The following is a 14,941-nucleotide window of genomic DNA, read 5'->3' on the forward strand; positions in this document are numbered from 1 at the left end:
TACAATGGAGCTGCTGGTTGTGGGAATCCCAGGACTGTGGTTGCCCGAGGCTATGGAGACTTTCACGGTCTTGGCTTTTTATTTCCTTCTCCAGGGAAGAATGAAATTCAAACCAGCCTCAGCTAGCTGTCACCAGCAGCATGGACTGGTCAGAGCTGCCTCCTCTGGTCCTCTCCAAAACCTTTTTCCCACTTCTGCCTTTCATGGGCTGCCTCCCCACACAGTGGTTTCCTCAGCATGGCTTTGACCGTGGGGGTAAAAGGAGGACTGATAAACTGCATGATCGATTGTTTTCACCTGGTGCGGGCACAGAGGGCTTTGATGTAGAGGTGGATGCCTGCCCAGCAAAGCTGTGACACCACACAGATCAGGTGTGTGGTCCTAGTAATCCAGGATGCCGCCTCTGGTGAGACCACCTAAAAGAAAGTCATCGAATCCCCACGGGCAGGCAGTGATACACCAATGGCTTGGGCTGTGAGAAGTTCTTCCTAAGGCCTCTTTTGAGATCAGACAAATTTGGCAGTTTAAATCAAATCCTTATTGAAAAGGAGGGGAAAAAAAAAGCCAACCGGGAGTAATTTGGATAGCAGGACTGAAAAATGCCGTCTTAAAGCAAGTCATGCAGTTGGTGGGATTAAAAAGTCCCTGAAGAAGCACAAATAATAACACTCAGACTTTTCACATACATGGTGACTCCGAGCCAAAATACTTCACAGACTTCTCAGGTTCAATGAGAGGTCCACCCAAATGCATGAAGCATTCAAAAGAATCTAGGTCCAGCTTTGACGGACCCTCGGGTGAGGACTGGCTTTCTTCTCAAGGTGAGTGAATCAGTGCAAATTTATAACACTTTTTGCTCTGTGCCTGAAGCTTCTGGTCAGATCAGTGCTCCATTCTGGGAAGATACAGATCCAGCAAAATCCCTGGAGGACGCAAAACCAGCAAAACTGGTGTCCATGAGCACAATGCAGATTTTGTGCAAACGGTTTCCTTACACACCATGCTGTCATTTCTCACCATCAAAATCTCCCTCAGGAAGATCTTTAGGAAGCGCTGTATTTGTCTGAGATTTTCCCTTTTGTTGCTGATATCAGGAAGTAGCTTGAACTGAAAGAGTGTGGGGCAAAGTTGGTAGAGGAGATAGCACCTTTGATTAGACCAACAGAAACTAGAAAACTGGAAAAAAAATTAAAAAAAAAAAGCCAAGCAAGCTGAAACTGAAACTGACAGACCCAAGAAAACCTTGAGTGCCCTGAAGTATGGATGTTTTCCCCATCTATATCAGCTGATCTAACAAAAGGTGTTGTGTCTTGTTACAAACACTGAAGAAAGGCTGAGAGAGCTGGGGCTGTTCAGCCTGGAGAAGAGGAGGCTCTGGGGAGACCTGAGAGCGGCTCCCAGTGCCCAAAGGGGGCTGCAGGAAAGGTGGGGAGAGACTCTTCAGCAGGGCCTGGTGTGACAGGACGAGGGGTGATGGTTTTAAACTAGAAGGAGGTAGATTTAGACTAGATCTAAAGAAGACATTTTTTATGATAAGGGTGGTAGAACACTGTCCCAGGTTGCCCAGAGAGGTGGTGGATGCCCCATCCCTGGAAACATTCCAGGCCAGGTTGGCCGGGGCTCTGAGCAACCTGATGTGGTTGGAGATGTCCTTGCTCCTTGCAGGGGGGTTGGACTGGATGGGCTTTGAAAGGTCCCTTCCAACCCAGACCATTCTGCATTTAAATAACGTAATGAACACAGACATCCTTGTGAGTGTTTCAATGCTGGGAGAAACAGTCCCACTGCCACCAAATCTGTGGTGCTCTCCACTTTCGATATTTGGTGGACACAGGATATTAGAAAACAATGTCAGGCAAAGATACTAACCAAATATTTATGACCAATTGAAAAGAATAGTTCAGGCTTTAAGCAGAGATTCAGGTTTGGTTTTATTTACCTTGCACAAATTACTCAGCGCCCAGAGGTTGTACTGGCAAGGAAGAAAATGCCACTGCTTTGGGCAGATTGTAGACACCCTGATTTGACATGGATACCTATGACAAACGGGGTCAATGAGATGGTTTGGGATGAATTGTGATTTAAACCAGCACTGTACGAAGGCCAAAAAGCTGTGAAAATTCTTACTGGTTTTGATACAACCAGTTCACGAGGCAGAGGCGGTCACGCAGGCACAGGTTGTGGGGCTCCTCGGAGGAGCTCTGGGCACGGGGCCTCCTTTGGAAAGGATTATTTGGCTCTCAGTCACCGCACAGATAGCATTACAGGAGGTGCGCGCTGGCAGCCAGCCCAGGTCCACCCTGCACGTTGCTGGTTGCCAGAAAAATAGTGAGCAAATACTTCCGCTTTCAGGCTGTTCCCTCCCCTCTCCCTACACCTGCGATCCGCACCAGAGCCGTGCCTGGAGCAAACTGGAGCCTCTGGGGCAGCGGCGGTGCTGGGAGCTTGGAAAAAAAAACCTGATCTGAAGAAAAAACAAGCGAAAGTGGACTGGAGCACGGCAGGGAGCCATCCCGCGTGTGGGGCAGGACCCGAGCGCGGAGCAGCAGGTTTTCCCACACTGCTGAGCCGTCACTTTCCTCCTTCCCTCCGCAGGTCCGGGGGAGATGAGCATTTCGTCAGAGCACAAACCCCTTGGGAAGCAGGTCACCGGTAGCCTGCACACGGTGAGTAAGTTACGGGCTCGAGGGCACAGTTTTCTTCTGTGGTATCAGACAATCCTCTTTGGGCTATGTTAGAGGTTTTTTTCCTCCCATCTGTTATTTCGAAGACACCAAGGCTTGGCAGATATCTGACCAAGAAGAGGACTCTAGGTGAAAAGCCGTGCCTGACTCCGACCTGTTTGCACCAGTTTGCTTGCAGAAGGGCCACGTCCCTCGCAGGCATACAAGATCTGGCAGCAGCAAATAACCAGAATGGTTCTTTTTCTCCTTTGATAAGAGGTGGAATTAATTTAATATGAACTTTAATCGGTCAGATGCCTGAATAAAAACCTGTTGTGAGTTTTGGGGGTTTTCAACAGTTCTTAGAGTCTCTACTGATCCAAAAGCTGCCCTGTGTTGTAGACGTTCAGAATTATCAAGTGGGAGCAGCAGTTTTTCTAGCTCTAAGGAAAATTAATGGCAATCTCAAGACAAGCAGCATGTCTCTAGGCAGAAATCAGTGACGAGATCAGATTATGTTCTCCTTTTCCTCTCTTCTGCCCTCAGTCTATTGCTAACCAGTTTGCTTTCTCTGTTATAGCCATACAGCCTCTCCCCCAGATCCGGCCTTCAAAAATCCAACCTCCTCGCGTTGCACTTCTCAGGCGTAGGTTGCAAAACGCTTCCCCAAGGAGGTAATTGGTTTGCAGATTAATAAAATGGGGCATAGATAGGTGGAATGACTTCCTAGGTGTCACCTCGCTGGCTAATTACAGAGCTGGGAACCAACCGGTGCCAGTACTCCCAGTCCACTGGGAACTAGTTCGGTCCCAGGCCAAAGCCATTACTCAGGATCTGTGGACATAAGGTTAGTGACAAACAGCACGAAATATCTGACCTGAAAAAGGAGCCAAGGCTCAAAAGCCTGAGACCCTCCTGTCAGATTATTCCTGCTGGGGAAAGCTCTTGTTACCACTTGGACTAACGGCAAATTTCCTAACCGAGAGGCAGAAACAGCTTTGGGCTATGTTCTTCAGTGGGCGGAAATCACAAGATCATCTCAGACTGAATAATTTTTACGTTTCCTTGGCCCTAGTGTAAATGACCGCCCTCGAGATGAAGCCATCCACGCTAGGGCAAAGCGATATTCCGGCTGGGTCTTTGGCCTCAATCTTCTGTTGTTTCCCTGGCTTGCCCAGGCTGTGAGCAAATTTCTGCTAAATCAGATAGCTTCCTACTGATTAAAGGGAAAATTCTCCCTCTGCTCTGGGTTATGTGTTCCTAGTCCCTTCCTTTTTACTTGTTAAACCCTCTGTGAGCCTCAGCTCAATAAGATAAAGGAGAAGCAGAGCTGGCACGAGGTGAGCAACAGAAGCAGGTTGGTAGGTACATGGATGGAAAGGGGAGAGGGCAGCAGGAGCTGCCCCATCTCCCGGTGTGAGATCAGCTCACGTCACCCCGTTCGTCTGTACCTGCGGCACCCAGCTAAGCACTTAAGTAGACGCTTCACTGGAAGCATGTGACTAGCAGTATTGAAGCAGATCCTTGCGTGAGCAGATCCAAGAGAGAGCAGGTGAGCTCCTGGAAAAAAAAAAAAAGGTTGTTTACTGACTCAGGCTTTCCCAATGGCAGGTGTGGTCCCGGCCAGGCATGTGACTTGCATTACAGCAGTGACGGCGGGAGGGAAAATTAACTGCCTCCTTTCTTCCCTCTTCCCTTCTCCTCTACTGAGTGCTATAAAAAAAAATGAGTGAGGTCAAAGGTGGGTTATTAAAATTCTGCAGCATTGAAACTTCAGCAAAGTCAGGCTGGACACCAGGTCCAGCTTTCTGGGCATTCAGGCTTCCTCCAAAGTGTTTCAGACAGCAGGGATGTTAATGCCCAGTGAAATAAAATAAATCCAAACAAAAATCCAAACTTTACATTCTTCCTTTTTAAATCCATGTCAGTTGCTTGAATTATGTCCTTTACTTCCTTCCTAAAGCTACCATACATTTTTTAAGCGCTCTGATAAACAGCTTCTGTCCTCCACCACCAACAAGCTGGATTTCTGTGTCTTGGTTCGGTATTTACAACGAAACCCTCAGATGAGTGGAAGCCAATTCCACCCACTTCTAAAGTGTCAAAGAGCTTTAGTTCCTCCTTTGAGGAGAAAACACTAGCTCGGGTAAGAAGAACGGAGTCGCACAGCTTTGAGCTCTGTCCTTGTCTGTCTGCACGTGGGGAGGGGAGAGACCTCGGGTCACTCTTGCTGGTAGGACAGGAGCCAGCAGGGACAACGCTTGTATGGGATTTGTGTCAAATCCTGACAGCTTCCCTGGGCAAGGTACTTCTTATCCCTCTTCCTCACTGCCAAAGTGACATTTTCCTACATCCCAAAGATGTGGTGAGGACTCTGCCATTTAGAAACATCCCCGTTTCTGCTGCCCTGGTTAGGAGACCCGTATAAACATCCTGCATCTGCTTTTAGTAATAAATGAGTTGGATGTTCCAGTCTGTCCCTCAAGGGATGGAGGCTCATACGATTCTTCACACTGTCATTCAAATTTCCAGCTGCAATGTTTTTTCTTTTGGTCTTCTCCTTGACACTTCCATGCTGACAGCCTCAGACAGGTAACACATGTCTGTCCCCTTCTGATATTTGCAGTTGTCACCAATCGTGGAGTTAAACGTTGGCGGGGAGATGTACACGACAACGCTGAGCACCTTAAAGAAACACCCCGGCTCCAAGCTGGCAGAAATGTTCACCGGCCAACCCAAACTCAGGACTGACTCCGAAGGGAGGTTCTTCATCGACAGGCCAGGCACCTACTTCAAATACATCTTGGAGTACCTGCGTAGTAACCAAGTGCCCACTCAGTGCATCCAGGACGTCTACAGGGAGGCATTGTTCTACGACATCGAGCCTCTTATCAAGCAGCTAGAGGATTCCCCTCAGATCTTTGGGGAGCTCGTGGCGAGGAAGCAGTTCCTAGCTCGTGTGCCCAGCTACAGCGAGAACATCGAACTCATGATCCGCATCGCGAGGGCGGAAGCGGTCGCATCCCGCCAGTCCAGCGTCATGGTGTGCGTGGTCAGAACTGAGGAGGATGCAGCCAGATGTCAGGATGCCTTGAACAGCTTGGACATGGATAAAAAATCCGTGGTGAAGTTTGGGCCCTGGAAGGCAGCGCCAAGTATCTCTGATCTGCTGGACTGCATTCAGATGGATGTTGAAGCCAAAGGGTACAAAATCTCCTTTCAGCCCCACATTGCTGAAAAAGGTTTTCGCTTCAAATCGCACGACTTCTTCTACAAGTTCCTGTTCACCTGGTGGTAGCAAAGTGCCACCATCGATGGGGAACAGAAGAAAGCAATTATTAAAACAAATTAACTTGGGCCGTGGAGACTAAGCCAGGGACAGGAAGAAATGCACAGGCAAACCAGAAGATCTCCTGTGGTCTTTTGACAAATTAAAAGCCACCATTTTGTGGGGCTTTAGGGGATAAATATGCGAGTTAAAAGGTATCAGGAAATGGAGGAATTTTACTCTTTCAGCATTGTTGACTATTAGATAAGTTCAGAGACAGATCTGAGGGTCGAGGCAACCTCAGTCAACCTAAAAGAAAGGAATAATCCCAAATATGTCTTGTGGACACGTTGAGTTGGTCTCAGCGAAACAGGAACAGGTCACATACACCCAGTTCCTGATGGGAACGCTCACAGCTGTATTACTACATGCTCAAATTAAATTTGGATCATAGAATCATAGAATGTTTTGGGTGGGAAGGGACCTTTAAAGCCCATCCAGTCCAACCCCCCTGCAAGGAGCAGGGACATCTCCAACCACATCAGGTTGCTCAGAGCCCCCTCCAACCTGACCTTGAAGGCAAAAGCTCTTTTTCTCACTGTTTTCCATACCAGAATCTAGGTTAAAAAGAAGGATTTCAGTGTTCCTGGCTCTCCACTTGTTCCTCCAGTAGACAGCCTACTCTCTAGCCAATGTATTTATTACTGTTATTTATTATTTATTCTGAAGGAAAGACAGAGAACCTCAGCTGTGGTCCCGGATCAACAAAAGGTAAAAACACGATTGCTGATCTCAGGAGCTTATAATTTAAGGACATGCAGTCCTCTCACAGACCACACTATTTGAATCTTTTTTCTTATTACATTCATTATTATTATGATAGTATTTCTAAATATGTAAGTTTCTGGAGGAATAGGGAAACCCCACCGTATCTGACGGGAAGGAAGCGCTACTGAAGTGACAGTCTGGGACCTCAGTGCAAATTCTCCTTTACAGACCGCGAGTTGGGTCCTACATTATATTTTTAAATTCTTACTGTTCAAAGGTTTATTTTTATACTGGAGATGGCTGTTAGCTTGGTTTTAATCACTCTGAAAATCATAATGGCTAATTTGATTATGATCGTATTTCCTTTATTTCTCAGAACATGGATTTTCTACCAGTAAAGGACAATAATCTCTGGGATGTTAAATAAATAACTTTGAGAAACTCTTTGAATGATAGAAAAGTACTTTATTCACCGACATCTTCTCCCCCAAATCCTCAAATCCTAAAGACCTGAAGTTTTATCTTTATGCTAATGGATTTGAACCATTCCTAATTAAGCTTGGTTTCAGATGCGCTCAGGTCAGTTCTGCTGTAGGTGTGAGGGGACTCTTTCAGACCTCTCGCATTTACAGTCTTGGTAAGAATGGACACAATTAATGTCTGAGAGGACAAAAAGTTTTAGAAAATAGGATCTATGATCATATCTTTGATCACAACCAAGTTGTTGGTAGCGCTTAGCCTAGAAGAGAGATTGAGGAGGCCTCCAAATAGGCAAAAGGCTGCTTTAAAGAGATGTTACTCTTTGTACATACTAAGGGTAGAAAAACTGGCGTAAGTCACAACAGAGGAGATTAAAATTAGATATTAGAAGAAAAAAGTCTGATTATAGGGTAGTTAAACCCTCAAACCCACAAATCTCCTAAGACTACAGGACTGCTGTCGTGAGAAAGTTTAATAGCTTTATCAAGGATGGTCTCATAGAAGAGCCCAGGCTGGAAAGGGCCTTGAAAGATCATCTGGTGCAGCCTCTGGTGGGAAGGGGAGCCTGGATGAGGTGCCATCACATCATGAAAACCCTCGGCAATGTGTGCTCCATCATGTCTCTGGGGACGTTGTTCCAGAGAATGATGGCTCTCACTGTAAAAAAAAAAAATATTTCTTTTATTGAGAAGAAACCTCTTCTGGTGCAATTTGTACTCATTGCCCCTTGTCTTCTCCAGATAGCTCCTGTGGAAAGAGAACCACCATTCTCTTTGTGGATGCCCTTTAGGTACAGGGAATCATAGAATGGTTTGGGTTCGAAGGGACCTTTAAAGGCCACCCAGTCCAACCCCCCTGCAAGGAGCAGGGACATCTCCAACCACATCAGGTTGCTCAGAGCCCCATCCAACCTGGCCTGGAATGTTGCCAGGGATGGGGCATCCACCACCTCTCTGGGCAACCTGGGCCACTGTTCCACCACCCTCACTTTAAAAAAAAATTACCTAATATCCAATCTAAATCTACCTCCCTCTATTTTAAAACCATGACCCCTCGTCCTCTCCCAGCAGGCCCTGCTGAAGAGTCTCTCCCCACCTTTCCTGCAGCCCCCTTTGGGCACTGGGAGCCGCTCTCAGGTCTCCCCGGAGCCTCCTCTTCTCCAGGCTGAACAGCCCCAGCTCTCTCAGCCTGGCCTCACAGCAGAGCTGCTCCAGCCCTCTCAGCATCTGCGTGGCCTCCTCTGGACCCTCTCCAGCAGCTCCACGTCCTTCTGATGCTGGGGGCTCCAGAGCTGGACGCAGCGCTGCAGGGGGGTCTAACCAGAGCGGAGCAGAGGGGCAGAATCCCCTCCCTCGCCCTGCTGCCCACGCTGCTGGGGGTGCAGCCTGAAACAGGAAATTAACTGTCTGCTAAATATTGCTTGATTTAGGAGACTAACTGTCTGCTAGACAATGCCTAACAATCCTGTTTGCCTTGAAACTCAGTTAAGCTTATCAGGGACTGGTATTTGTCAAGAAACTGGTATTCGTCAAGGACTAATATGTCTAGCAAAGGACGGAATGTTAGTTCCAGCACAAATTCGGTCAGAAGTCGGGAAACTGCCGAAATCACCAAGTGAAAGGAGAGCGTGGGTGAATTACTAAAGTTCATCTAGAGGAAGATCAGACCCCTGAAGAAGTAAACAACCACCGGAGACAGATCTGAAATGCTAACGCAAGTGTTTTTTTAATAACCCCGCCTCACTTATGCATATGTATGTCTGTACTGTGCAATCCTACGAATATGTATACCTGCACCGTATAAATTTTTGGTAAAATGTGCTGTCGGTGTGCGCGCTTTTGGAGGAGCAATCCCCCACGCACCTGGCGCCAAATAAACATGCCTGCTTTATAACTCTCTCCGAGTTGTAGAGTTTGATCTGCGCGTCAAGCCCAGGATGCTGTTGGCTTTCTGGGCTGCAAGCGCACATTGCCAGCTCATGTTGAGCTTCTCGTCCACCAGCACTCCCAAGTCCTTCTCCTCAGGGCTGCTCTCACTCCATTCTCCACCCAGCCTAGATTTGTGCCTGGGATTGCCCCGACCCGTGTAAGGAGGTCCCCCAGAGAGAAGACACCAAACTCCTTCGATCTTCCCGTGCAGGGCAGGCTCTCCAGACCCTTGACCACCTCCCTGGCCCTCCTTTGGACCCTCCAGCCCCTTCCCAAACTACCTTGACCCTAAGACGCAACCAAACCATGGCCACCCCTGGCTACCTCTAGCCACGCAGCGTCACAGGCTGCCTGTGCCTCCTGTGTCATCTAACTAGATATAGATCTGTCCAGGGGCTTCTTGGTGCCGGGGCCTCCTTCCCCTCTCCTCGAAGGAGACATGTTTGAAGGCCGTGCTACGCTTTTGTGCGTGTCTAACACAAGCTTGCTGGAAAAGCCAAGCCATGTTATTTATATTTTTGGGCTTTTATATGGTGTAACATCAAATAGTAAAGAAACTGGTGGGTATTTTGGGGAAAAACGGAGCGGGGCTGACACGCTGGCAAGGTTTGGGTGCGGGGCGGGACAGGCCGCGGCCGCCATGTCGGGCCCGCGTTCCCATGGCAACGGGAGGCCGCCCCCTCCGCGGCCCGGCCGCCTGACCATAGAGCGCGGCCTCCGGCTGGCAAGAGAGGACGCTCCCCGCGCGGCCTCCCTGCGGTTTCTCTTCCGGGTTGCGCGTACGGCGGCCGGGGAGGGCCAGGCGGCAGCATGGCGGCGCACCTGAAGAAGCGGGTGTACGAGGAGTTCACCAAGGTGGTGCAGGTAACGCTCCGCCACCGGGACGGGGACACAGCCCCGAGCTCTGCCGTGCGGCGAGTGGCGCTAGCGGGTCGGGCGGAGCAGGGGGAAAAGCCGCTGGCCCGAGCCCGAGGCCCTGGCCCGGAGGTGCCGCCCGCCGCCATGCAGCGGGGGTCTCGGGGCCAGGGAGGAGCCAGAGGGGTTGGCCCCGGGTTTAGGGAGACCGGAGTTGCCTGGATGGAGGACACGGCTGCCTTCACGTGCCTCCTGGGGAGGAGGTGGCTTCCCCCAGCCCGAGCTAGGGGAACGGCAGCGAGTGTCTCGTGTGCTCCAGGCTGGTGGGCGTGGGAGGAGCCGTGTTTGTCCCAGATCAGTGGTTGTCTGGGCTGGATTTGCCCCAGGCTGGCGTGAGGAGGGGAGAGGCAGTGTTTCCCGGGAGTAGGGGCCACCTGGGCAGGACAGGAGCGGCCACAGGGGGCTGAGGAAGTGTTCCTTCCTAAGGTGGCTCACTGAGAGGCCAGTGACTGCCACGGGAGCTTGCTCAGGTTTTGTGTTGAGACGGTGTTCACTCTGGGAAAGAGTGGGTCAGGATTTGTTCTGTGTTTCTAAACCCCGTCCCTCTGCCCACAGCAGCAGCATGAGGACGTGTCTGCCAAGAAGCTGCGGCTGACCAAGCCCAGCAAGTCAGCGGCGCTCCACGTCGACCTCTGCAAAGCCACCTCGCCCGCGGACGCCTTGCAGTACCTCCTCCAGTTTGCCAGGAAGCCCGTGGAAGTGGAGAGCGTGGAAGGGGTTGTCAGGATCCTGCTGGAGCATTATTACAAGGTGCTGGACCTGGGAGTTAAGTGTGCTTCCAGATTCTTCCTTCTCGTTTTGTTTTCTTGTGGCTGGACGTGGAACAGGGAGTCACGGGCTCCTCTGCTGTTGGCTCAGTTGCCAGCAGCCTGGGCTGTTGGAAGCCCTCGGGGAGTGACCGCAGTCCTTCACCCAAGCGGTTTCTGATCGTGTTTCCTCATCCCTTTGCTGATGGTTCCAGGAGCCTGTGACAAGGATGTGACTAAGTTATCCCTACAGGTGGCCTACACAATTAGTCTTAAATTAACTTAACGAGGGACAAAGACATGACAGGGTTTCCAGGGAAGCGCATACTATGCAGCGAACAGATGAAAGGGAGAGCTTCCAGTTGTGACCAGAAGACTCAGGTGCACGAGTCTGTGGAAGACTCAAAATAAGTCTTTGAAATGCATGAACTTAAATTAATTTAAAACCAATATTAATTTCTGAGGCTTATTTATGTAAATATCACCTGTGGCAGTTTTTGCTGTTGTGTAATTGAGCACATGTGTGCTGCAAGTATATGCTTCTATTTTATTATTTATTTTTTTTACCTTGCTGCGTATGGTTTCTTTCTTTTTTTTTTTTCTCCCAGACTGGCAGGATTCCTCCCTGCCGTTAAGAGAAACAGTTGTTTTCTGTGGCCCACAGGCGCTGCTGCTTAGCAGAGGCTAAGAGGCCATCAGTCTCAGTTATCTCCTAAAATCCTCTCATTTGTTCCTTAAAAACTTGAAAAGTTGTTCTCAACGCTGAATTTTCCAACGTCTTGAAAACTTGGTTGTTTAAACTTTAAATTTTCAAGCAATATGAAGATGATTGCGAGGAATTACAAGTCAAAGAATAACTTTGGAATGTACTGGAAGCTGCCACGTAAACATTCTGGTGTGGTTAGGGTTTTTTAGGGGTGGATGTATGGAGGAGGAAGTAGCCTGACAGCAAAATTCAGGCTCTTGTGCTGAATGTGGGTCCTGCCTGTGTGTAGTGTTTTCCGCTCTTCAAACTGGAAAATGAGTGAGGGCGTCTGTGGTTTCCTTCCAGGAGAACGATGCCTCTGTGAGGCTGAAGATCGCTTCTTTACTGGGCTTGTTATCGAAGACTGCAGGGTTTTCCCCAGACTGCATTGTGGATGATGCCATCAACGCGCTTCAAAATGAGAGTGAGTCTCGTTTTTTAGGTTGTGCTTGAGATCAAGGCAGACTCGTGCAGTCTGTGAGCGTTTAGGACAGTGGCAAGGCCCTTGTCTGGGAATTGGGAATTGGGAATTGTTACTCAGGGTATTTATTTTCTGCTTTTGTGAACGGTGACAGACAATACCGTGTTCTGAGGAGAAGAAGAATGTTCCTCAGACCTGCCTACTCTATACCTTTGTTTTAGGGGAGTACAAAGTTTACTTTTGCATCTCCACGTGAGAGCTGTTGCTTCTGAAGTGCTCCATTTTGGAGCAGAGCCTTGCTTAAAGTGGAACCTTTTTGGAAGTATTTTTCATATCACACTGTGGGCCAGCTCATCAGAGCTGATGGAAGAGGCGTTATTTTGTTAGCAGTGGATTTGTGACAGACGGGAAAGTACTGGTTGTCCTGTTTGTGGCTTTGTTGAAGCACATTTTTATTTTCTAGGCTATATTCACAGTTTTTATGTGCTTTACTTGATGCAGTTTGATTTTGACTTAATGTCATTTATAGAGTCACAGAATGGTTTGGGTTGGAAAGGATCTTTAAAGATTATCTAGTCCAACCCCCCTGCAAGGAGCAGGGACGTCTTTCACTGGCTGAGGTTACTGAAAGCTCTGTCCAACCTGGCCTTGAACACTTCCAGTGATAGGACATCCACAACATCTCTGGGCAACCTGTGCCGGTCTCTCACCACGCTCATTGTAAACAAAATTTCTTCCTCATGCCCAATGTAAGTCTATCCTCTTGCAGTTTAAAACTGTTGTCGCTTGTGCTGTCACTGCAGGCCTTTGTAAAAAGTCCCTCTCTGTGTTTCTTCTAAGCCCCCTTTAGGCACTGCAAGACCACGGTAAGGTCTCCCTGGAGCCTTCTCTTCTCCAGGCTGAACAGCCCCAGCTCTCTCAGCCTGGCCTCGCAGCAGAGCTGCTCCAGCCCTCTCAGCATCTGCGTGGCCTCCTCTGGACTCGTTCCAACTGGTCTACATCCTTCTGATGTTGGGGGCTCCAGAGCCCCAGCCACAGCACTGCAGGTGGGGTCTCACTAGAGCAAAGCAGAGGGGCAGAATCCCCTCCCTCAACCTTCTGGTCATGCTTTTTCTTGATCCAGCTCAGGATATGGTTGGCTTTCTGGCCTGCAAGCATAAATTGCTGGCTTACATCCAATTTTTTGCCTGCCAGTATCCCGAAGTCCACAGGTCTGCTCTCAATCCCTTCATCCCCCAGCCTGTACTGATGCCGAGGATTGTCCTGACTTGTGTGCAGGACCTTGCACTTGGCCTTGTTGAACCTTATGAAGTTCACCTGGGCCCACTTCTTGAGTTTGTCCGGGTGCCTCTGGATGGCGTCCTGTCCCTCAGGAGTGTCAACCGCACCACACAGTTTGGTGTCATCCACGAATTTGCCAAGCGTGCACTCAATCCCACTGTCCATGTCATTGATGAAGATACTAAATAGTATTGGTCCCAGTACGGACCCTTGAGGGACACCACTCATTACTGGTTTCCACTTGGACACGGAGCCGTTGACTGATTTGTTGAACGCGGCCATCCAGCTACTTCCTTACCTGTTTAATGGTCCCTCCATCAAACCCGTATCTGTCCAATTCAGAGGTAAGAGTGTTGCGGCAGTGAAGGCTCCCTGCGTACCGGGCTCTGTCAACAGGAGTGTAGCCAGCAGGTTCAAGAAGGGGATTATTCTCCTTTACTCAGCACTGGTTAGACCACATCTGGAATACCGCGTCCAATTTTGGGCTCCCCAGTGCCAGATGAGTGGTGGGAAGTTGGAGTGAGTTCAGCAGAAGGCCGCTGAGGTGGTCAGGGGCTGGAGTATGTGGTGTGCAAGGAGAAGCTGAGAGAGCTGGGCTCATTGTGGCCTTGAAGGAAGAAGGTTTCAGGAGGACCTTCCAACCTGGGTGAGTCTGATTCTGTAGCTGGTGAGGAGCTCAGGTAAGAGCTACGTAGCCTTTCACTGTTTTGTTTTGCAGAGTCTCATCAAGTCCTTGCTCAGCTGCTGGACACCCTGTTGGTAATCGGCACAAAACTCACGGAGAATCCGTCCGTCAGGACGAGGCTGGTAGAGGTAGCCTGCAAGGTAAGGTGGCTTCCCTGGGCCAGGGAACTTTTGTCACTCCTACAGTCAAAAAGGTGTAGTCACTGTTTAAATTATTTTCATTTTTCTCAACAAACCGTTAAAAAACTAACATTTTTTAACAGCTGGGGATCTTAATACGATTAGTTGTTTCAAAGAGGTGAAAGGACAATAATAATCCGGTTACATCTGTTCTTTTCTTCCATTCCACAGCATCTGACAGATTCTTCCCATGGCGTAAGAAATAAATGTCTTCAGTTAATTGGCTGTCTTGGACCGGTGGAAAAAGGTGTTGCAAAAGAAGTTGAAAGCCAGGCTGCCAAAGATGTCCAGAAGATAATAGGAGATCATTTTAATGACCAGGACCCTCGTGTTAGGACCGCAGCTATAAAAGCCATGGTAAGCGTTGCTGGTGCAGTGGAATAAAGTGTTTGGGGTTATAGAAGGGAGCTGGTAGGGGGCTGTAAACTAATCCAAAGAGGTTTGAGTTAGAGACTGTTTAATTAACTTAGTAAAAGTCCGTTTAGCGTATCAGAATTACCTGGAAAAATAAGCTAGGTCATGAAATACGAGATAAATGTGAGATCTCAAAGGGCGTTGTAGTGATTCATAGTCGTTTCTGTTTCAGCTCGAACTGAAGAAGCTTTTCAATTTATTGACTATTTTGAGTGTACGTAGGCTCTTTCTTTTAGTGCCAAATCGGTATTTCTTGATTTAGCGCTGGTTATTGGAATTACAGTAAGGCTGTAGTACTCCAACGTGCAACAGAAAGCTGCTTATGATGGGAAACCTGTGTGATAAGTCCATAAATAACTTTGGTTGTTTGTTTTTAAACAATGTTTATGTTTTTCCCCGTGATCACGTTCGTTAGCAGTCTCTAACTGGTTATGAGATTTACTGGTTT

At 48.6% G+C, this 14,941-nt stretch overlaps 2 protein-coding genes across 3 annotated transcripts in view; both read left to right on the plus strand.

The window, feature by feature from the left end:
* Nucleotides 1-2,394: 2,394 nt before the first annotated feature.
* KCTD14 (potassium channel tetramerization domain containing 14) lies at nucleotides 2,395-7,149 on the plus strand. The gene is made up of 2 exons (XM_010119314.2): nucleotides 2,395-2,666; nucleotides 5,290-7,149. Exons 1-2 carry the CDS (start codon nucleotides 2,607-2,609, stop codon nucleotides 5,959-5,961), a joined length of 732 nt encoding a protein of 243 aa, XP_010117616.1. The 5' UTR covers nucleotides 2,395-2,606; the 3' UTR covers nucleotides 5,962-7,149.
* A 2,763-nt stretch (nucleotides 7,150-9,912) lies between these two features.
* Nucleotides 9,913-14,941, plus strand: part of INTS4 (integrator complex subunit 4) — a 36,314-nt gene continuing 31,285 nt past the window's right edge. Inside the window, exons 1-5 of one of the 2 annotated variants that reach the window (XM_086739721.1) lie at nucleotides 9,913-9,971; nucleotides 10,578-10,772; nucleotides 11,820-11,937; nucleotides 13,934-14,040; nucleotides 14,251-14,436. In XM_086739721.1, coding sequence (XP_086595847.1) covers nucleotides 9,918-9,971; nucleotides 10,578-10,772; nucleotides 11,820-11,937; nucleotides 13,934-14,040; nucleotides 14,251-14,436 — 660 coding nt within the window. In that variant the 5' untranslated portion in view covers nucleotides 9,913-9,917. The remainder of the gene's footprint in view (nucleotides 9,972-10,577; nucleotides 10,773-11,819; nucleotides 11,938-13,933; nucleotides 14,041-14,250; nucleotides 14,437-14,941) is intronic. The other variant, XM_086739722.1, reaches the window with a different exon arrangement.

Source organism: Chlamydotis macqueenii, chromosome 1, assembly GCF_036417535.1.
Source record: "Chlamydotis macqueenii isolate bChlMac1 chromosome 1, bChlMac1.mat, whole genome shotgun sequence".
In the NCBI taxonomy this organism is placed as follows: Eukaryota; Metazoa; Chordata; class Aves; order Otidiformes; family Otididae; genus Chlamydotis; species Chlamydotis macqueenii.